General features: G+C 41.0%; 1 protein-coding gene and 1 long non-coding RNA gene across 8 annotated transcripts in view; one reads left to right on the forward strand and one right to left on the reverse strand.

Annotated features, from left to right (window-relative positions):
* UGT8 (UDP glycosyltransferase 8) overlaps positions 1-24,416 on the reverse strand; it is a 36,769-nt gene that overhangs the window by 9,292 nt on the left and 3,061 nt on the right. For 4 of the 7 annotated variants that reach the window (XM_035112246.3, XM_088660400.1, XM_088660397.1 and 1 more), the window contains exon 2: positions 7,926-8,749. In XM_035112246.3, the coding sequence (XP_034968137.1) occupies positions 7,926-8,747 (822 nt within the window). In that variant the 5' untranslated portion in view covers positions 8,748-8,749. Of the gene's footprint in view, positions 1-7,925; positions 8,750-9,563; positions 9,678-12,714; positions 13,323-15,552; positions 15,827-24,416 lie in introns of those variants that run through there. The other 3 variants (XM_035112245.3, XM_035112247.3, XM_088660399.1) reach the window with 3 other exon arrangements.
* Positions 535-23,076, forward strand: LOC148687372 (uncharacterized). The gene is made up of 3 exons (XR_015947783.1): positions 535-675; positions 18,930-19,093; positions 21,970-23,076. It is a non-coding gene; the product is annotated as an uncharacterized LOC148687372 (long non-coding RNA).

A 24,416-nucleotide genomic window follows, 5' to 3' on the forward strand; every position in this document is an offset into this window, starting at 1 on the left:
GCTTTTATGATCATTCGTTGACTTATTGGAGGCTTCTCAGTTCTCCCCAGCACTTTGCAGACAAAATCATTCACCTCTTTCATGGATACTAGCCATGATGCCTGTTCTGCCCCATTTCAAAGCTCTATACTGGCTTCTTGTCTGCTCCTGAATCCAGCACAAATTTCTTGTTCTTATGCTGAAAGTCCTCCACAGCCTTATAGCCTCTTCTCCTCGTTCTGATTTCCCTGTACATGCATTTGCTTCTGTTCCACCAACTTACCACTCCTTAACACTCTCCCCTGTGTCAAATTACAGGGCAGGAACTGCCCTCCTGCACTCTGCGAAGCACCTTGCACAGCAGAAGCACAATAGAAAAAACTCCAATTGTAAAATCACAGGTGAGGTCCATCTAAAATGTATTGTGCAGTACTTATGTGAGTGAAGCCTTGTAACCAACGAGACATGTATGACGATAGCTAGAAGGCAGAACTGATTGGCACGTGCTCATCTTTCTCTAACAGTACTACAAGGCTAGATATTCTGAATGTCTATAGCAGGTACTCATGATGCAGGACAACACCATGGAAAGATTCAAGTGAGCAACTTGCTCCTGTGAAGACTGGAGGTGAACTGTGGCCTGGTCAAAAGTTCCATCAAAGTCATTTGAATTAGAATCCAGAATATTGTTCTAAGGTAAGAATCATATCAAACTATATTTTATCCCTATCAGCAATGGAACTGAGTTATGCTGATTAGTGGACATGCCTCCTAACACTGATAAAATTTCACTAACAAAACAGAAACATGGGCTATTAAGTTAGTACCATTCTGCATACACAGATCTTTCTTTAGGGCAGGTTCTAATTTGGAAATGAGTATTAGCTATATTTTAAACCTAAACTTCAGCTACATTTCCAAAAAACCATGTTCCATTTAGGAAACTGTTGTAAGAACAAAACATTAAATCCAATCACATCAATTCATATTCTTATAGAAAGTCATACACTTTAGCGTGTGAACTAGCACTACTAAAGTGCTCCCTGCAGTTTTGCTTTAACCATTTGAGTATTTATATAAAAAATACAAGATATCAGACAGATATGGTATTGTATTACAGTACTGTGTGATCTTTGTTCTCTTTGGTTTTTCTAGCTAGCTATTCTGCACAGCTGTGACTATAGTGTGAGGTCCCAGCTGGCAGTAACCAGTGGTGCCTAATACTGAGCTTTGTTGCAGATAAACAAAGCACATAAATACAAACATAACTTGGTTTCAGTGTCTTCAGCTCTCTCCCTGTTCAGCTGTTGGAATCAAATATGCAGAAGCATCAGCGCCTATTTGCCCAAGACTTTTGTGAGCAATCATCAATTCACAAAAATATACCTTGATGATGTTACTGTACAAGCCATGAATACATAATTTATAAAATAATTATTTAGAAAAAAACTGAAAGATAAGCTACCTTATTAGTAGGTAAAATTAAGTTTATTGAAGTTTTGTTACAAATACTACTGTATATAAAAGGCTACATTTAAAAAGCTTTTACCCCATCATAAATGCTTTCTGGAAAATCAGTGGAGGATATTCTAGCAGCATGCATTTGCTTAAAAATAATAATTTTTAGATGCAACATTTCACATAAATCTATAAAAATAATTCTTAAATCAGTTTGAGAATATATACTAACTCTATCCAATGTCTGTAACATTTGTATGAGCAATGGAGTTTCAAAGCACCTCAACATGATGGTACATGCTGCTGCTACAACTTTAATCTCAAAATTAAAGATTAAATTAAATCAAAGCTTTAAATTAAAGTTTAAATTAAACTTTAATCTCAAAATTAGTCTATTTCTTCTTACATTACAAATCTTAGAAACACGCGCGTCCATTTCCAAACAGAAAATCCATGATCAGGAAAGCATATAAGAAACAGAAACAGAAAATATAAAAATATAAAAATAATAATCCTGGCACTGTCTGAAGTGGCAACTTCACAGTTCTTAATACTGCACACCAATCAGAAGCTAATTTTTCAAGCCAATCTAACTTTGGAAATCGTTCAACTGTTCTGCATTTTATTGTTTTGTCTTTTTGAAAACCGCTTTGAGGGTTTTTTTTTACAATTTTAAAGTTACTCTTTTTAAAGTTACTCTTGTCAAGAAGCAATGTCAGAGATACCGTAAACTAAAGGTAAAAAGGGCAACCAGATCACTTCTTCCATTCCCTCTGGTAAACTGATCAGGAAAAAAATTGGGGGGGGGGTTCCCTTACCTCTCTCCTTAATACAAGATATCATTCATTACATTCCGCCTAATCATAATTGGTGCTCCTGTCTAGCCACCCCGTTAAATGTAATTTAAATACGGTAGAAAGATGGGAATGGGTTTGGGAAATCACTGGGTGAGTAAACTAGGAATCTCTTAATCTGATAGAAAATAATTTTGGGGTTCATAAAACTCACCTCCCTTTTAAGATGAGCCTCAAAGAGCTCATAAAATCCTATGTTAGACATCCAAGCCTGGAGAACTTTATCAGCACCTCTATGACAAGTTTCCCCACATTTTACTTTAATCCAAGTATCTAGCCTCCTTCAGCCATAGTCCTAGCATCAATATGGAGTATAAACCAATTTTAAGAAACACCTCCCTGAACTAGGTCTGACACTGTCAAAAATGCAATCTAGACTTAACTTTTGTGAGGGGGAAGGAGAAAGTCCTTTTTTAAAAAAGTGTGTATGAGTGACTTTTCACATTGCTAGTTATAGTTGACAATGGAAGCAATGCACGAAAACACAACTCTGAGCTGAGAGACAGAATTTATCTGAAAATGGCTGTTTCAATGTCTTCCAATTACTGATGTCCTCTATTCATATTTAGAGCTCTCGTGCACATACTGTGCCTGCCAGAAGCAACAGAAAGTGCCACTCCAATTCGCAGTGCTTTCAAAGAAGTGAGCTAACCCTCTCCTCCCTTGCTTCCTTCACTTGCCACATGGTGAGAGTGCCCCATTTCTGGGCCAACCTCCAACTGTAAGACCACCATTGCTGGAGAAAGCAAGGAGAGAGGTGTAGGACAAGCACAGCCTCCTCCCTGCTAACCTCTGCACAGTGTGTCCCAAATCTACTGTAGCTGTTACAGGTACAAACTATCAGCGGTAAAAGAAACCTGACTGCCCAAATTATAAACACCAGCAGCTAGTGAAATTAGATCAAAGATTAATTCACAAACACCTGAAAACCAATGAATTAAGCCAAATACAGATCAGTGGCTCTTCATGCGGTAATTCCAAAACTACTCAGAATTATATTGTTCACCGGTAATAGAAATCCCTACTTGAATCCCCAACATTCATTTTTCTACATGCAAATATCTTCTTATTTGGGGGAGCATTCTGTCACATTCTCTACCTAAAACTGGCAGTTCTTAGCTCAAAAGAAGCATCTTACCACCAATATGAAATATGCATTTCATTCAAAGCAGTGATACAATAGTAAGAGCTCCTCCCCTTAGAAATGTAGATTAGTTTAAAGCCAGGGAGGAATGAATTACAGGTTTTTAAATTATTGTTCATGATACAACAATAACAATTAAAATTACATTTCATTATTCAACATTACAACTTATTCTCCCTGAGCTGCAATGGGGTGGGTAGAATGGCTGTAGATCAGTGAGAGCACATGCTTTCCTTGCAAAAGATCTCAGGTTCAATCCACAGCATCTCCAAGGAGGAAAGGCCCCATTTGGAAAAGCCATTTCCAGTCAGGGTACATAATACTGACCAAGAGAAAACTGAGCCTGGCTCAGTAAAAGACAGTTCTCATTATCCCTATAACACTTTCCATCTATGAAATTCTACCAGATAACCTAATCACCAGGATTTTTGAGAATAATAATAATAATAATAATAATAATAATAATATATTATTTATACCCCGCCCATCTGGCCGGGTTCCCCCAGCCACTCTGGGCAGCATCCAACAAAATATTAAAATACAGAAATCCATCAAACATTAAAAGCTTCCCTAAACAGGGCTGCCTTAAGATGCCTTCTAAAGGTCTGGTAATCGTTATTCTCTTTGACCTCTGGTGAGAGGGCATTCCACAGGGTGGGTGCCACTACCGAGAAGGCCCTCTGCCTGGTTTCCTGTAACTTGGCTTCTCGTAGCAAGGGAACCGCCAGAAGGCCCTCGGCGCTGACTATCTAACAAGAAACATTTCACATTTCTTAAGCACAGAGAAAGAAGGAATAAAGGAAATTATGACCAGTGTTTGCAAATTGGAAAAGCCAAAAGCCTAATATACACTGCAATTTTAAGGTTATGAAGAGCTGCTTCCTGCACCCTCACTATGTTATTTAAGTATAATTCTGTAGAAGAAACTCAGAACAGGCATCTTCCAAACATTTTTACAAGTTTAATTCCAGTGATAAACAACATAAATACGCATGTGAATAGATTTAGCTGCATTATACTGTACTTACAACCTTTATTCATGCAAAAATGTTTGGCAAGGCACTTTTTACCAAGCTGAAAGCATTATGAAAGGTTACAAAATAATCTAATCTTTTTTGAAAAGTGATAGTGCCCAGTTAATCCACAGAATACCACAAATTTCCACTTTGCTTCCTATCAAAACCCATTATTTGTGGTCACTACTGACACCTTCTCTAAAGTCCAAGTCCTTTGCATCTACAGAGGTCTCAGGGAGAGATATTTGCCATTTTGCAGAACATACAAGTAGCGTGTTACTACTGCAACGTCCTATAAATGCACAAACGGGGAGAGAGGAAGCACTTTCTCCTTTCTTACCTACCACGTTTTCTTGAGAGGAAAGAAGTGGTACTTTCTATTCTTTCCTGAAAACATTTTCAGGGAGACAGCTGCTAGTACTTTCTTAAAATGACTCTTTCATACAAGGAGAATGAAGAAGGAAAGGAGAGAGAGTCTCTCATGCCTGAGCTGGACTTTGTCCACCGGTGCATACATACCATACTAAGTTTAACGGGGAAGAGCATGCACTACTGGCAAGCAATGCTTCATTCGTCAGTTCATGACTTCCAGTCTTTGAGAAAGTGCATAGATTTGTCAGTCTTCAATTTACATCATTTTCCCTCTTGCAGGTCACCAATTCACATGAGTGCAAATGCACATAAAGTTACAGCACAAATGTATGTGTGTGTGATTTCATTAGGCTTGCATTCATAACATGCAAATTTTTTAGGAAAGAAAACCCTTCTGGAAATTGACCACTGTACTTAATTCAGAAGGCAAGATGAACAGAACAACGATCATGTACAGAACCATTTTATGGAAAAAGATCTATTATTCAACTAAAATGTTTCATACCAAAATATCCTATTAAAAATGAGCGAGTTGATGCTGGGAATGATGCTGAACACACTGATACTCTTCCTATGACTACGTTCAATGAGGCTTACTCCCATGTACGTAGAGATAGGATTACTGTATAGTCTTTTAGCTAAAATTTGGGCGGCTGCATTTTCATTCATTCTTTATGCCTCTTTTCTACCTTTCCTAATCATAATTCTTACATTCTACTTTGGTGCCTGCTGGAGACATTCTTATTTAGACAAGCCTACCCAGATGTTTAGAAAGTTAGTATGAATTTGTCTAGTCTGCTGTGCTTTTAACTTTGCGCATGTTTTAAATTATAGGTATTGATTTTTTGGTGATAATTTTATTCTTTTACCTTTTCATAACCTCCTTTTTTTCTACAATTAAGGAGGATATAAATTTTATGAAATAAAAGATAAATAAATAATGAGAATTGTGAGAATTATCTACAAGAGTATTCCTACTTACTCTGGGTTCCACAGATTATACTAGCACTAAATGTTTAAATCAGGACTCTCAAGAGATAAATACATTACATAGTCACAAAACCCAAAACTCTCCCTAAAGAGCAGCATTACCAAAGAACAAAACTTCCCTAAGATAAAACTGGAACAAAACACACAATGGAAAACCACCACTAACACCTGAAGAATCAGAGGGCAGAAGCCAGCAGCTGCCATTCAGATGTGATGGGGAAAGGGATAAAGTACACATGAGAAAGAGGACAGGCATATTGGCGGATGAGGTGGGGGAGGGGCACAATGAAGAATCATTCAGAGTGGAGAGAGAAGAGGAGTGTGTACAATGAACAGAACAGGGGAGGATAGCCCCTTGAAAAATGTTTTTGCAAACCTGAACCAACTCGAATTAGCTCTCAAACCCTTTTGGGAATTCAGAATACTATCTTTCAAATTTTAATACAATTGAAATCAAAAAGACAAATAAGGAAGCCCTTCAACTTGCTTCCTCCAACTCAAGCTTTCCCAGGCTTTGAAATAATTTCTGTTGGATGACAACTAAAAAGCTACTGATGCCATACAACTGAGATGCATACAGCACATTCTGTCATGCATCATTTTTAAGATGTTGAATTCTTCAGTTCAAAAACATCAAGTCCATTTGGGAGCATGCAAACCCTTGTGTACAGCTAAAGTAACTATGGCATTCAAATCATTACTGTGGCATTCAAATCACTACTCTGTCGTTGACACACTCTCTACCACATGTAGGCTACCCAAACCCAGCTGCTGCTACTGCTGTTCTCTGTATGGTCCACAAAGCCTTGGGGAGCCATGCCCACCTTTCCCCACTATGCAGCCAATGAGCCATCAGCTGGGTAGCAGAGGAAAAGAATCCCTGTTCCTTTGCTGCTAATCAGAATGAAAATACACATTTTATGCACTCAGTCTGCTTGTGTGTGTGCATTCTATGGAGTCCCCAATCCACCAGGCTCTGCCATCTGCAGCCTAAGAGACAAGGTTGCCCATTTCTGCTGTTTACCTTGATGCTGGCTGGTTTCTCACTTAGGAAATTGAGAACCATCACAAGTATGCTATTTGCTACAATCACAGATAGAGAACAATCTGTTCTTTGCCTAATAACCTCCAGATTAAAATTCATTATGACTAAATAGAACAGTGAAGTGTATCTGCCCTTGTTTATTGACATAATGCCTTACCACTTTCATAATTCCTTAATTAAAAATAAGTAACAAAAAGAATGTATTAGCAACTTCGTAGAGTCAGAAGTATTTAATCTACATCAGAAGTAGAAAACTGAAGATGAAGGAAACCAGGCATCTGTACAAGAATATTGGCTTAAGCAACCACCACTTGCAATCTTCCAGATAATTAAAGTGGTTGCTTAGCTTTTCTTAATTTAAAGCTGTTGGCTTTCATCTAGAATCAGTTTCATGGACCTGATTCTAGAAAGGCAATGTAATTACTTTCAAGTCAGTGAATTTAAATCAGGGGTAGGCAACCTAAGGGCCGTGGGCCGGATGCGGACCAATCGCCTTCTCAATCCGGCCTGCGGACGGTCCAGGAATCAGTGTGTTTTTATATGAGTAGAATGTGTGCTTTTATTTAAAATGCATCTCTGGGTTATGTGTGGGGCATAGGAATTTGTTCATATTTTTTTCCAAAATATAGTCTGGCCCACAACATGGTCTGAGGGACGGTGGACCGGCCCACGGCTGAAAAAGGTTGCTGACCCCTAATTTAAATCATGCTCAGAATGTAAAAATGCAACACTGTGTGCCAGTGAATTTGTGTGTGTGTGTGTGTGTGTGTGTGTGCGCGCGCGCGTGCGTGCGTGCTGTATGTGTGCTATTTGTATGTGCCCCCTATGCAATTCTTGAAAGGGTTGGCTAACCTTGAATGCAGCCCTCAGGCTGAAAAAGACTAGCAATCTGTGCACTAGTCCTAGAAATAAGTGATCATATAAAACCTTATTATAAAATACACCCATCCTGTGATCTTGAGAAGCCACAGAAAAATATTAGCAAGTTTAAAAACAGAGTATAAAACAGTAATTGTACAAAATCATCATACATAAAAGTAAAAAACAAGAAACTCCGCAAACCTTACTTCTGGTAGAGGATTGGCTGGTCTGGTAAGGATTCCTCCCACATACACAACATTTGGAAGGGTGGGTCTTGGAAACTCTAGTGCTACATCAGTACACAGCATCCACAGGCTAGAATCATGAACCAATTCATACATGGACCTTGCTGGCTGTACATTGTACTTCTGCATTATCCTTTCGTATTTTGGCAGAACCAAAAAGCTGACTCCAAATCTTGAAACCAGATATACAACAGTGTTCTTAAGCCTCTCTAGCAAGTTCATATGATCTGTGAGAAGTGAATTAAATTCTGGAACATATGCTAAAGGTGCTGGAGCACCTACTTCTGCTGGATACCAAAGTCCAGTGGAAAAAACCGCGTATTTAATCCCTAAAAGATGAGCAATAACAAATCCACACATTTCATTAGGATCCACTAGCAGCAGGTCAAATTTTTCCTGTTTCAGGGCATGCAGGAGCTTCTTGTTGCCTACAATCATGTCACAATTCTTGGAATAGTGTTCCAGAATGTCAAACAGTTCCAGGGCTGTTAGTCTCCCAGAAAAGATACTCCTCATTTTGGATTGAAGAAACTCATCTGAGGTGCTGGTATTAAAGATTCCTGGGTAACGTTGCAGTCTATAGTGATTAGATGGAGGGATGTCTCTGCCCTCAGACAGAAGGAAAACTGTTTGGTGTCCTTGCTCGTGCAAGGCTGAGGCCAGGGTCTTGAAAATATACAGATGGCTTTCAAACATAATTGGCGGCACAATAACGATTTTGGCAGCCCTTGAGATTCCGACGGCACTCCAAAGAAGAATGAAAAATGGAATGTAAGACTTCATAGCTGAAATGACAAACAAAAAGAATTACTTCGACATATCCCAAATTCAGAACATGAAAAATAAACACTGCCCAGTAACAATGTGAAGTATCTGATATTTTAAACTCCAGCATCACGTTGTTCATTATTACATCATGTAAACAATGTACCCTGGACAAGAGATGGGGCAAAGTTCTGGCTAGATTCTGGCTACCCAAGTGGGTTAGATGCATTTCCAGAGAGGACCCAAGACGTGACGCTTTTTGTCCCATTCCAAAATTACATCTCCCCACTATGCCTGGAGGCCTTCAGACGACTAAATGGTAGTTGCTTGCTTGACATGAAATAAACCTCAACAGATGAAGTGAGCCCAAGTGCTGCCTGGGAGACATTCCAGGACTCCTCTTGTCTTTTCCAAGGCTCCTTAAAGGCCAGGTGCAGTCACCGAAAAACTTCTGATGCACAAAGGCCTCCCATTGACTTCTCCACAGCCAAGAATTAGGAGATGGCCAATTTCACTGTCCTCTGAGCACACTGAAGAACTACATGCTGTGCTAGGCTCCCTTCCTATAGCAAGAGTAAATTGTAGAATCCCTTCTGATCTATGAAATGCTTCCAGCTGTCCTCATCCACTAGAATAATTTTTTTTTAAAAAAAAAAAAAAACAGCAACAGGATAACACCTTTTTTAACCAAAAGGTTATAAAATAGCTTTGAAGGACTCTTTCTCAGGCTGGCTGTTATGTTAAACAAAAACTGCAAAAACAGTGTATGTTTAGGGTACAGCAGAAAAGACCCAGTGGGGCCATAATGTCATTTCAAAAATGTAGAAAATGTACCCTCGGAATGAAAACAGAAGCTTTTCTTTTATGATTTGCATGGGATGAAGGAGATGTATTTCATGACTGCTATATATTGAGATTGTGGTATGCATGTGGGAGGGGACCCACAGGGCAGGCTTGGTCCATGACCACTTATATTAGTCAAAACACACCTAGAGCAAAACTTAGGTATTTATAGATACAAGCTCACACTAGTACAAGATATAATGCATAATGAGTGTGGAAACAAAAACAAAACCGTGTAAACACCATATAGTTAAACTTTAACCATTCTAACAGCCTATCAAATAAACCAAGCTTCTGCTTTAGCTCTGCAGGGAAGGGCTCAACAAACAATTAAAACATAAGAAGCCAAATGCTGTATAAGAATAAGAGAGATTTAGATCAGCGAGTTGCGCCTTCCCAGCAAGCAGGATTGTGGGGGGGGGGGGAGGGAAAGAGAGGAAGCTCTCAGTGGTGCCAGTGACTTTTTAACACCCCCACCCACACTATGCATGCTATCCAGCAGGATTTTTTGGGGGGGGGGGAGTTGCAGCAAGTAGGAAGGGTTTTCTAAGCCTACATGCTGTGCAGGAGTATAATTTATGTTGGGAAGGGAAGGATCGAGAGAAAGAAAAATATGAGGTGGCCCTATCTGCCACTGTCTTTGGAACATGATTTATTCCACTTATGATAATCATGATTTCATAGAAACAGCACAAAACTATTACAGTGGAGACAGGGCCAGCAGTCAAACCCCATAAAAACATTATTTACCTTCCAGCTTGTCCCTGTCCATCTATGGCCCCACCAATAGATTAAACTGTTGGTTTTTACATTGTAAGACACCATGGGAACCATTTTAGGCTTAAGGGGTGTGGTATAAATACTTGTAATTCACTTTTTTTAAGTATTCAGGACTAAATCTATTTTTAAAAAAAAATTGAAATGGAAAATGAACTTGCCTGGTACTAACAATTCTCTTCCCTGCTCCAAAAGAAAAAAAACAGCAGGGGAAAGAAAAGGCAAACCAGTTGAGCCAACATGTAACCTTCCACAATGGCTGTCCTATGTGCAAATTTGCACAAGTTTCTCTATTAAGTCTTACCATGAAGACTTAAGAAAAGAGTTGGAAAGGGTTCAGTAAAGGGCAACCAAAATGATCAAAGGGATGAAACAACTCTACCATGAGGAAAGATTGCAGCACTGGGGTCTTTTTTGTTTAAAGCAAAAGTGAATGAGAGGAAACATGATAAAGGTTTATAAAATTATGCATGGCATGGATACAGTCATTGGCAAGGCTATGATGGCCATGTCCAATGTCAGAGACAGTATCCCCTTAAATACCAGTTTCTTGGAACTGCAGACACGCAGAATGCTTTTCACTCATGTCACGCTTGCAGGCTCCCCACCACAGGCATCTGGTCAACCAAGATGTTGTGCTAGATAGGCCATTGGCCTAATCAACGATAAATTGCAAGAACTCAGGCCAAAAGAAGATGAATTTCAAATGAATCTTCACAAGGTTTTATTGATGTGATGGGAATCAATCCCAATGTTTAAATGGGAATCAATCCCAATGTTGAAGGCAAATAAAGGTAAATTCCAGTAAAAATCAGGACAAGGCCCTGTTTCGACTATTCTTCGTCAGCAAAGATTCACAGGTCAACGTGTACCAAATATGTTTGCCTTGCCCCGTCATTGGCCTAATCAAGCAGGTTTGTCTTACATTTTTAGTTGTGACCTCGTTCAAACAGATGCAACAAGATTCATGCAAGCACAATGTCCAAGGACACCCACATCACAAATATTTTCAGTATAAACACTGCCTATGCTGTTAAACCTGTACATTCAAGCTGTACATTCAAGCATAAGTCAACTAATACAGGCAAGCTCTGTGTACAAACCAAAGATTTTATGGTATGGATGAAGGAGAGCTTAAAGCCTATAATGTAAGAGAAGAAAAGGTATACTTTTTAGAGCGTGTTTTACAATTGCACCGCACTACACAGGTGCTTCCAAAATACTCAGGCAACCTAACCCTTGCAATCACAGGCACAACTATGAGCCAAATTACTGCATGGCCTAAACACTGTTCAAAATCTACCTATTCCGCTCCTACTGATAGAAATGGGTTGGCCCTGAACTGTGCTCAGTTTTGAGTGGAATGTGGGTATTACATGATTGCAGCTCATGGCCATAGGCTCTGTGACTGGCCTGTGGTTTTTCCAGGCCATGGCTTTTAGGATTGTTTAGAATTTGCAAGAGCTGACTAGTAGTTTGTTTGTGCTGATACTGAATACGGAACTATGTCAGCACAACACATAGGGTTTGTAGATTATGTCCCACATAATTCTAAGGGAGCCCAGCTTTCCACTGAGTACATCCTTAACAATACCATCTATAGGTTTTATTGATCCACTAGATAGTCATTACGGCCAGTAGCCCCAAAACTATGAAACTACTTTAAAAGCAAGCAGGGCAAACAGAACCAAGCCTACAACTAATGACCCCATTGCCCCTTTTCACCCAGATGGCAACAATTCCAGCATGGGATTTCAGCCATAGGCAGGGAGAGGGTTCTGCCCTCCTTGCCCATACACCCTTTTTGATTTTAAAATTCAACTCTTCTGTGGATTAGGAAAGTTCCACATGCTTATAAAAATGAAACAGTGACTCTTGCATCTAATTCCCCCCCTTTCCTAAATGAGAGGTTAAAGCAAATCAGCACTGGAAAGCAAAATGGATAAACACAGCTTTATTTCTAACATGCTTAAGCTCAATTCTCATACCAATCAGAAGTTGGCCATTTAAACATACTGGATTTTTACTACCCCTCTCCATTGGGGTACCTTTTACCTACAGTACCCTTTATAAGCTGAAGTGTTTGAAAACTCCTATCTGAACTCAGAAAATACCAGAGACATCAAAAATAAACAGCAGTCCTTTACACACTTCTCTCTACATAAGCCCCACTGAAACCAGTGGGACTTTACTTCCAAGTAAACTCAGATACCGGTAGGTATGACCTGCATTTCTGCCAATCATTAAATATCTCAATAGAAGAACTGACCAAATTACAATATATAAGGACATTAATCTCTCTGATATTTCAGCCACAAGTGAAAAAAGTCCAGGGAAATAGGGAAAACACTGTTAAACACGTTACCTCATATCTTTCTTGGTTCAGTTCACTTCGCTCCTTCCTGAGCAGTTTAAGTCTCTTCAGCAAGAAGAAAAAGTCATGGCTAAAGAGAGGCTCTTCAAACCAATTAGCAGCACTTTAGTGCCAGCAGCTCAGCAATCTTTACAGCCTCAGTCTCTCTCATCATGTTACCAGGAGGTTTTAAATTACTTGTTACATCATAAGAGATAGCAAAGCAGGGCAGGACTCTTAGCACATTATCTGCTTAATTAATATGTCCTTAACCTCTTGAAATCTCCATTCCAATCCAAATCAGCAGTTAATTAGTTATAATAGAGTTTAGTGACTCTGCTTCATTGTCAAGCACTGAAGACTGTGCTATGGAAACATCCCTGAAGCCGAGACAGTAAGACATACAAAGTTATAGGTACCACCACCTCACAGAGACAGTGCCGCACACAACAGCAACCGTTTACTTTCTATTCTACTCTTTTTACTTTCCTTTCTTTGCCTGTGAAGTAAAGATCTTGATAGTTCTCCAGAAAGACCCCCGTCTGACCCAACAGCCAGCTAAATTATCAAGTTCCCTCAATCAAGAGACCCTCCCCTGTTTGTGTTGGAATTTCAGTTAGAATGTGGTGGTTTGAAATCAAGAAAGCCATTTCTGAACAGTTCCAGCCAATAGGCTTCAGTTATGCAATTAGGTCAGAGAAAGAGGAAGGTGATTAGCCAAACGTGCCATTTATGATGCTCCAGGGCCTTTATGAACTCAGGCAGTGATTTCAAAATGTTCTGCAGGGAAGATCCTCATCATGTTTGGCCCCAAAGGTATATAAAATAGGCACAACCAGCTTCAGTTAGTATAATAGTTTTGAATTACACAGAGCTTTCTGTGTAAAGGAAGAGTTTAAGGGTCCTTTATTCCTGGCTACATAGAAAGCAATCTAGGCTACTAATATAGTGAAGGCCGAATTACGTAAGGTATTCAACATACTGAACTGGTGGTTTTTTTGTTTGTTTGTTTTTGCCAAAGTTATTGTATAACTTGAACAACACAGAGAGACTCTATAAAGAACATTAGAAGAGGTCACAGTGACCCCGCAGAAACTGATGCCAATTCCCCCTTCTTTATTTATTGGTCATCTGAATACAGTTTTTGAGAGAAGAGCAAAAATATTTGCGTTTGTAGACTACTCTATTTCATACATAATTGTAATTATGTACAATTATGTACAAACACAGCCTTCTGTTGTGACTGATTAAGAATTCTATGCCGTTCAGTTCAATTAAAGCAAACTTGCACAACAAAACTTTTTGGGTGGAAACACTTAGGGTTTTACATACCGTTCCTGGCTTGTACTACTTGTACTCTTACTCTGCCCTATGACATAGATGGGCAGACTAGAACTGAAGTCAATCAATATATTGCAGAATCACACATTTTTACAAATGGTATGCCCAGTATTATAAAACTTAGCCTTACTGTGCTACTGTTAGGAATTCAACTGATTTTAAAAGATTATTTTCATGAAATAAAAATATGAATATATACAACACCAGGGGTCTAAATTGCAAGCTGCAGTTTCTACTGTAGAAATGTTCCTACACTACTTGCTCTGTGCATTCCCTCTCACACTTTTATGGGTGATAACTCAGTAGAAGGGCATATGCTATGCACACAAAAGATCCCATATTTACACTTCCCCACCCCACCCCACCCCACCCCCAAAAAACCTAGGGAGCAATTGCTACTCAGTGTACACAATAGCTAGCTGGCTGGATCAATGAGCTGATCTAGTATGAGGCAGTTTCTGATTTTCCTGCTTCATCATAATCCACAATGTAAAAATCAAAGTTGAGCTAAGTTTCAAAGTGAATAATAAATTTCACTGATTTGATAATAATAAAATTACTGTGGAAAACATTTGGGGAAAATCACAGATATATTGCTAAATGATTCTCCCAGTAGCCTATAAACCTATGTAACACAACTTTTGTCAGTTTTGCCACTTAAACATATGGCATATATCTGTACTGCACAATTAATCTTACTATCCATTTGTGTAAAATAAGCCCAGGACTGCAGCAAGAAGAGTTTAGCCAGGAATTCTGTTTTATCCAAGTGCAGTCAAGAGTCCACAATAAATTAGTATATGAATCTGCACTAGTGCTGACACTGAAGGTCACCTTTTAGGATGAGAAAAAACAACATCATGAGCCATGCGGTATTTTAACCATTAGTAATCCTCCTCTAAATTATAGTTCAATATACCTCTTTGAACACAAGTCAGGAGTAATTTTTTTTCCATTCCTGAATGTCTAAAAACCTGATTTCCTTCGTTTCCCAAAAGACAGTTAATCATACAATGAAATTATATATTCCTCCCTATCACCCTTCATACATACATCTGGTGAAGCTTATGTCACCATAAACCCTATAGCTAATAACATTTAGTTATTCCTAAATTTCCACAGCAGTGTCTTTTTGAATATCTGAACTTTTGAAATGTCTCCATAAATAGGCTTTTCTAAAGAAATCAAAGAACTTAATATCCAATGCAGTTTCTTGTAGATGAGTTTTGAAAGATCATAAGAAATACAAAGGAACAGGAATACCCTCTTCCCCCCCCCTTTTATCTAATTTGAGAGCTAACATGAGTTTACAATTATTTTCCACTAATATCAATTTTGCCCAGTATGTGCTTATATAAAATTTATCTTTTATCGCTACTGCCAAAGCATTTCAGCTAACTTTCTTAAATAAACTGGCCGCAGACTTCAATTCACGGTTTCTTAAAGAGTAGAGCAAGCAGAAGCTGAAAGGTGAATGGAAAACATATGAGCATAATCACCATCTTTTACCTGCTGAGGCCTGCAGTGTGTTACAAAGCAGCATTGCCGGAGGAACAGATCCCTAATAGAAAATCCCTCTGAGAGAATATCCGGTACAGGAGAGGGAGACAAAGGAACCATCTAACATGCAGCCTGTAAGCAAATATACAACCAGAAATAGTGAAGAAATGGGAAGCAATCAGCTTGCGCTGAAGGTTCCAGAGGAGCAGAAACATACATAAATGAACAGGACACTCCAGGGCTTCAGAAGGATGAAGGCCTACCTAAGGCCTTTACAGATTTCCATCTAGGGCAGGCTGACAAATTGTCATGTTAAAATGAGGGAAACCTGCAGATAAAGGCATGCATGCATGCTTCATCTCCCTCTAGAGGGCTGGAGGACTTCAATCTCAGATTACTTGAGAAGGTAACATACTTTAAGAGTTCATCTTGCTGGCTTCATCTTTTTACTGCTAAATTATACTGTCTTCTTTATAACGCAGAGTTCCATGGCAATATTTCTCACGAAACATTGACAGGTGGAAGCACGGCAGGCTTGTGGTTAAAAAGTCTTTCGAACCTTATAAAAGGAAGCGCCAAGCTCTTCAGTATCATTCCATGTGATACAAACCAGTGGACAGTAGGAATTAAATTTCCTAATTTTAAACCAGGCTTCCTCAACCTCGGGTCTCCCGATGTTTTGAGACTACAATTCCCATCATCCCTGACCATTGCTAGCTAGGAATCATGGGTGTTGTAGGCCAAAAACAATCTGGAGGGCCGAGGTTGAGGAAGCCCGTTTTAAACCATAGCATTTGTGGGTCGGGGGGAATGGGTCATCTACTGAACAATAACCACAAACAATTCTACTCAAAAAGATAGAATATTTGGATTTCTGCCTTACTAGGTTTGGCTTGGTACAAGGTAGCTATCCTGAAGTCACACCAGTAAGCTACCCTTTACTCATTAATATTATGAATCAGACTATGCAATTATCAGGAGGAAGGCCATGCTGCTAAATCATCTCAGGCATCGAACACACCGCCAGACAACCTACATATGAACAGCTTTATTCATGGATGGAAGCAGACCCTCCAAGTGTCCCTATTTTCCGGAGACAGTCCTGGATTTACAGAAGCTGTCCTAGTTTCTGATTTTGATCCCAGAATGTCTCGCTTTTCCTTAGGACGTCTCTATTTTCATCAGAGAAATGTTGAAGGGTATGGAGTTATGCGACCCCCCCAAGCCAAGGAGATAAGTAACTATACAACATTTAGAAGACCTCTGTTATACAGGACTGCCTTCAGAGAAGTTTATAAATGTTTTATTATGTTTTTATATATGTTGGAAGCCACCCAGGGTGACTAGGGCAACCCAGTCAGATGGGCAGGGTATTATTATTAAATAGAACGTCCCTGTTTTCATTGGAGAAATGTTGAAGGGTATGTGGAAGCTGATGCCCGAGAAGCTGCTCACATTAAGTTTTCTTGGTGCACAGTCAACAACAACATGCAAAGGCCAACTTGAAGTATGTCCAATACCAGGGGTGATCCCAGGGGTGCAGCCCTGCTCCCGGTAGTTGTGTGGAGGTGGCTTAGAAAGCCAATTATCTGGATTCTGCAAACTCTACAGCAGAAATAATGTATTTGCTCTGTTTCTGACCTCCTCACATTTCTATGACTTGCTGTGCACACATCAACTCAGAAGCAAGTCTCGCCAAGCTCAGTGAGATTTACTACCAGACTTAGTAGCACTTACTGGAGAATGCTGTGCATGCTTACTCTGAAATAAGTTCCCATCGGCTTCATGCCTAGTAATTGTTTAGAGCTGTAGTCTAACTCACAGAATGAATCTCAATGTAAAATGCATTGAAAGTCTAACAATGCATGCCTTTCTGTTTCTGATGCAAATCAACATTCAGTAAAACAAAAGGGCATTTTACATTCCAAATGGCAATTCCGTGTTTAGAAATTGCTTAAGACAGGGTTCCAAGGTGTGAAGACGCGCATGACTTCATTTAAGGAGCATGAAGAAAGAGGAATGTTCAGCTGAAGCACTTTGTGATGCAGGAGTTGGGAGGGAAGCAATTTCCTCAAGGAGGAAGGAACCCTACCCTCCGTTGCAAATGGCACTTGTGCCATACTGCTAATTATCAACATATAAAAGAGGTTTATATTCAACTTTTAGTCAGAGTAGATCCATTAAAATTAATCAACCAAAATTATCGTAGGCATTAATTTCAATCCAGAGTGTATTATTAGAATGAGGGTTTGCAAGAACAAACAATAGTTAAATTCTCTACTACCACACCTTGCAGAAAGATAACAACATGTAGGTGGTAAGGGGGGTTTCTGAAAACTTTGCATGGATGTGTAAACGCAGGCATCCCCAAACTCGGCCCTCCAGATGTTTTGGGACTACAATTCCCATCATCCCTGACCACTGGTCCCGTTAGCTAGGGATAATGGGAATTGAAGTCCCAAAACATCTGAAGCGCTGAGTTGGGGGTGCCTGTGTAAACGTATTAGAAGGAATAATTTAGATTTGTCCAATAATAAGAAAAGCATTATATTTATTTTACTTTCTAAAATTTATATAATGCTTGATTGTAAAAATAAACAAACCTCAATGCAATTTACAAAGTAGTCTCTACCTGAACTAGATTGACACAGACTGAGAGCACTTTATGTTAAAATAATTATAGAGAAGCCTTTAAAGTTTAAACAGACAGGTGCTGACAAATATCTGGATCAGGATATTTTAGAAATACATATATTAAACCTCCCATGTACTCAATGTGGGGACAAGAAAAAAAAAAGGTTATGGTCAGTTAATGCATAAATCGACCAGGTTTTTTTAGGTGGATTGATACTTTACTCCAGTTCAGTGGGAACAACTTCGTTGCGAATTTGCCCCAAAACAGAATGTGACATTTGTGTGATAAAGAACAACCGACGCACAGGGTTCTGTCTAACATTGTGGGGGCCTGGCATGCACATGGCTTCACACTGTGGAAAGAAGCCTGACGGGCCCTCCTGAGGCTGTGACAGGCTCCGCTGCAGCAGGACAGAGCCCATCACAGCCACGGCAGGCCATTTGGAGGGCATGACGTGCCCCATCATGCCTCCTTTCATGGTGTGGGCTATTGAATTATGAGGAGGCCCAGCCCCCTCATTTAAAATTGGGGGGGGCTCAGCCCCCACAGCCCCACATGGATGTCGCCCCTGAAGAACAGCATTTTTGTCCACCTGTGGTGCCTTCATCTAGATGAGTGGTTCCTAAACTCCCCCCGCCAGACTACTTGAAAATTGCATAGGATTCTGGCAGAACATTTATTGTCATTCCTGTTACAACAATCGTAATGTGCTGCATTAAATTCTGTATGATTTTTAATTGTATTTCCACAGACATGCCGCAGACGACCTGAATGATGCTCTCACAAACTCTGATCTAGATTTTACCAGAGCTGCAAAGGAAAAAGACAAAAGAAAGTGGCTCTCTTGACACTAACTCTACAGGAATATACAAATGAACATCAGGTTGTTGCAAGACTGAAAAAAGGAAACTCTAGGTCAGAAATTATTAGAAAGAATATCAGAAAAAGTACCATACTGCAGCTAAATAAATTTATTGTGCAGACACATTTAAAGTATTGTTTGCAGTTCTGCTTACACAGCCATAATACTTATTAAGTATTGCAAAATTTCATGTCCTTTAAAAGCAAGTTAAACAGCTTATACAATTGTAAAGCAAAACCAGACAAAAGCAGCTTTGTATAGATGAAACAAAACGGAAGAGGTAGGTACCACAAAGATTCATCACCTGCCAACCCTTGCCCCTATGCGAAGCCCAAAATCAGGATATTAATGCAATAGCAACTGGTATACAGCAACATGCTGCCTCTGCAGACAGTTGCATAGCCATCATTACTGACAGCCTTATGCTTTATGAATTTGGTTAATCCTTTTTAAAAACCATCTAAACTGGTGACCATTGACAGTAGGTTCAGAACATATAAAGCTGACATGTGACTTGTCAATAAGTATGCAAAATTTACTAGTCTGTGGAAAAAATTACTAAGCTGGTTGCTTATATATCTGATAAAAATTTGTTGTTCCAAAGTAGGCAGAATTAACTTTTGTAAAGCTTTGTCCTGTCTAGTCTGGCCCAGTCGAGGACATGATGATGTCTGAGGCAGAACAGCAAATGCTGCTCCCACCACTAAAGTCAAGTTGCATGGTACCCCCCCCCAAAAAAAATCCCACAAGTACTTGCCCCAGTGAGTCATATTAGAACAATACTAACTTACCTAACAACTTGCTGCATTTCATAACCCCCAAAATCAGCCACCACCTCACTCTGTGTTTGGAGATGATGCTTATCACAATTAAATGGGAGGCTATTTAGAAGTCTACAGGTATTTGTTTACACCATGTATAGTTAAGCAATAAAAAAATATTGGCATTAATTTACTGCCCTTCCCAGATCCCCTGGATTCTTCCCACTTCCATTTTGCATTAAGATGATGGGCACTCCTCATGCAGCCTGATTAAATCTGTAATCCTATTTCTACACCTTTCTTTCCATGCCTCTTTCCCAATTTTTATTATATAACTCAGCCCCTTCATTTTTCCTCACTTCAGGCACCCACCCAATCACTGTTTCTCACTTTATCAGCAGTGTAATTTCACATTTTAGAGCTGGGGGTATCATATCAGTGAGAAGGGCGGATTCTCTGGAAGAATAAAGATTGCTTCACCTCTTCAAATGTCAATAAATTGTGGCTAGAACACTTGTTGTGACTTATATAGCTGGTTCTTTTAAAAAATCTCATAACTATTGAACCTTTGTGACTTCTGGCCTACTTACACAGACCCATTTAAAATGTATATATAGCTGAAACTCTGAGCTCCTGAGGAACAGTCACATGTGAGCTAAAAGGCAAAAGGTAGGACCAATAACTTTTTTCTTTTATGGCTCCCCAGTCTTTCCAACAGCATGGCCTCCTCCCCTTCACCCCCCCCCCCGGCCCCCATTCTCACTTAGCCCAAACCTCATTCACCTTCCCAAACGTCATTCACCCCCACCATTTCTGCCATTTTAACCAAGCCCCATTATTAAACACCGCTCCTTGACTTCCACCCAGGCTTGTCCCGAAACATATTCTCCCATTTCAATGTCACCTCTTTTGCTAATTTATGTCAACGTCCTTTGTCAAGCCATGCCATGGCTTCATCCTATTTCTATGGATTGCATAGCTTGAGTAAAACATTAACCTCCATTGAGGTTTGGAAGAGGGAGCTCCATCAGTGCACAAAAATGCATAACCTCTACCCCAAGTGCTGGTGTAGGGCAGTGGTGCCTTCAGGGCAGGACTTTGGGCAGAAGTTCCTAGTCCTATCCAGCAAAACGTGCATGCCCCCCCCCCCATGCAGCACGACTGGTTCACTACATCAGCGTTTCTCAACCGCTGTTCCGCGGTACACTAGTGTGCCGCCAGACACTGGCTGGTGTGCCGGGACATGCCACGGCGAGAAGGGCGATTTGCTGCCTTGTCACGTGCCGCCGGCCTTGGGCAGCCCCCCCCCCCAAAAAAAGAGAGAGAGGAGGCCAGGCGCTGCAGGGCGCTCCGAGCGCTCGGCACTTTGGAGCGCTCCGCTCTGCAGCCACCGGCCTTGGGCAGCCCCCCCCAAAAAAAAAAGAAGAAGAAGAGGCCAGGCGCTGCAGGGCGCTCCGAGCGCTCAGCGCTTCGGAGCGCTCCGCTCTGCAGCCGCCGGCCTTGGGCAGCAAAAAAGAAAAGAAAAGAGGCCAGGCGCTGCAGGGCGCTCCGAGCGCTCGCCGTTTCGGAGCGCTCCGCTCTGCAGCCGCCGGTTCCAGGCACCGAGGCGGCAGGCCTCGGGCAGCCCCCCCCCCCAAAAAAAAGAGAGAGAAGAGGCCAGGCGCTGCAGGGCGCTCCGAGCGCTCGGCACTTTGGAGCGCTCTGCTCTGCAGCCGCCGGCCTTGGGCAGCAAAAAAGAAAAGAGGCTAGGCGCTGCAGGGCGCTCCGAGCGCTCGCCGTTTCGGAGCGCTCCGCTCCGCAGCCGAGGCGGCAGGCCTCGGGCAGCCCCCCCCCCAAAGAAGAGGCCAGGCACTGCAGGGCGCTCCGCGCGCTCCCTGCTGCTACAGCAGCAGCAACAGCAGCCGGTTCCAGGCCCCTCTGGCTGGCTGGGGCGCTCGGTGGTCTCGCTCTACAGGGCATGGAGGTATGTCTTATGTGCCTCGTGATTTTTTTCACGGAACAAGTGTGCTGTGGCCCAAAAAAGGTTGAGAAACACTGCACTACATCATTAAGTATAGGAATAAATACACATTATTATCTCAAGCTCAGAGTTTCATTTTTCCTGGCTGCACCACTAAAACATGGTAACTGGCAAATCTGTCGTGTTCTGTGCCTATTTATCTGCTCAGAGCCAAACATCAGGATGAGTCAAGGAAGCAAGAAGAATGTTTACTTTTCCTTGAAGTAATATCTATCTCCCCTCAAGAGAATTGCCTGTCCCATGGTCTACCCTGAACAGCAGAAGCCAGAAGGGATTCAGGTGTGGTAGTGGATCTGCCACTCTCAGCATCCACAGCAAAGGTGGCATTTTTCCATCTCCGCCGTATCAAGCAGTTGGTCCCTTACCTCTCTCGCCCTGATCTGGCCACAGTGATCCATGCGACGATCACCTCCAGGCTTGACTATTGTAACTCGCTCTACGCGGGGCTGCCCTTAAAACTGACCCAGAAACTCCAGCGGGCGCAGAATGCCGCGGCGAGGCTCCTTACAGGGTCCCGGCCGCGGGATCACATTCATCCAGTGCTTTACCAGCTGCACTGGCTCCCGGTGGAGTACAGGATCAGGTTTAAGGTGCTGGTTTTGACCTTTAAAACCCTATGCTGCTTGGGACCCTCGTACCTACGGGACCGCCTCTCCTGGTATGCCCCGCGGAGGACCTTAAGGTCCACAAACAACAATATTCTGGCGATCCCGAGCCATAAGATGGCTAGATTGGCCTCCACTAGAGCCAGGGCCTTTTCAGTACTGGCCCCAACTTGGTGGAACGCTCTTTCCCAGGAGACCAGGGCCCTGCGGATTTGTCATCTTTCCGCAGGGCCTGCAAGACAGAGCTGTTCCGCCTGGCCTTTGGGTTAGACTCAGCTTGACCCCTGTGTTTTCCTCCCTCATGGCTTGGATTTATGGACTACTTGAAATGAGGCTGCATTTTAAATTTTAATACTGTATTTTAATCTGTATTTTAATTAATTGTTTTTATGTTTTATTGTAATTCTGTTGGTGTCAGCTGCCCTGAGCCCGGTTTTTGACTGGGGAGGGCGGGGTATAAATAAAAATTTATTATTATTATTATTATTATTATTATTATTATTATTATTATTATTATCCCTCAGGGCATGGTTAGCACTGTTCTGTAGGACTGGAGAGATGTAATTTCAGATAGACAGCCCAAAATTGACCTTGGGCCAGTCACTATTTCTCAGCCTATGCAACCTCACAGGGTGCTTGTCAAGATAGCATTTGACAGGATCGTTGGAGGAAAGATTGAGGATACGAATGTGGTGCATTAAAAATAAATGATTACGTTATGCCACTATTTCTATTTTGACTAATATAATTCCATTTTTTAAAAAACAAATCACAATCCAGTAATGTCTGGCAACCATTACTGGAGGGAAGTCTATCAAGAAATCTGCAATCCTTTTTTATTTGTGAGAGTTTTGATTGAACTTAATTGCGTACTGTATGGAAGGACAAGTGAGTAGCCAAAATATTTCAATCAGGGGAAAAAAGATTGCTTAAGCAAATTGAGCTATACTGTATGTTCATACTGTATTTAATTATTTCTTTGGCTATTTACTGTATTCATTTTTATGCCAATGCCTAAATATATTCAAACAAAATTGAATACAGTAATTAGTTTTTAAACAGTGATAAAAGTACAAGTACGCATATTGTATTAAAAGGCGTTTTGTCATTTATATACTTCAGTTTCACAGCTCCTATACAAAAATAATGAACGCTTTGCATGACTGGCAAGGATTGTGGCATTACGGTTGTAAGAAGGACAAAGAATGTGAAGAAACAGTAGCATTGGAACAGATGGAGAGGAGGTGCTTACTGCAGTGGTGCAGCAGAAGCAAATGAGCAAAGTCAAGCTGTACCTGGGATTTTAGTTCTCCTAAAGCCATAGGGCTTTGCAACACTCTATTCTTCTTCTTTAGTGTAGACTATATCTAGACGGTACTGTATTATTATTATTCCACACAGCCTGTTCCTTTTCCAAATATATAGCTGAGACTCCACTAGCATTTTGTCCAGGACCCATCATCAGTTCCCACATAAAGCATCCTCTCTCTCTCTCTCTCTCTCTCCAAGCCAGGTGTGTTCAGCCTAACAATACACATTTGAGTTTGTGGCATTCAGTTTTTTTCAGATACATCTTCCATTCTACCCTTCTTAATCAGATCAGGGAAGCAGTGCAACTCAGCACCAGTTAATTCCCTATATTCCAATGCCCTGAGCTTTTTTCAGCCAGAACTCACCAGAACTCTGTTCCGGCACCTGCCAGGTGGGAGCCATTACCATTATAAGACAACATAGTGAGTTCCAGCACTTCTTTTTCTAGAAAAATAGCACTCCCTATGCCCTTTCTGTATGCATATCCCCTCCAATGACAACTGTCTACAATCCCCACAGAACGCTTTCAACTCCTGCCTCCAATGCTAGGCCTGCTCCTAGCAGGTTCAAATAAGCCCTCTAGTTCACCCCACCATGCTGCTGATCTACTGATCTCACTTCCATACAAGCCTGCTTGACCTGCTGCCCAAGAGAGGTTCCCCAAACCCTCTTTCTTTCT

Source organism: Zootoca vivipara, chromosome Z1, assembly GCF_965207765.1.
Source record: "Zootoca vivipara chromosome Z1, rZooViv2.hap1.1, whole genome shotgun sequence".
Lineage (NCBI taxonomy): Eukaryota > Metazoa > Chordata > Lepidosauria > Squamata > Lacertidae > Zootoca > Zootoca vivipara.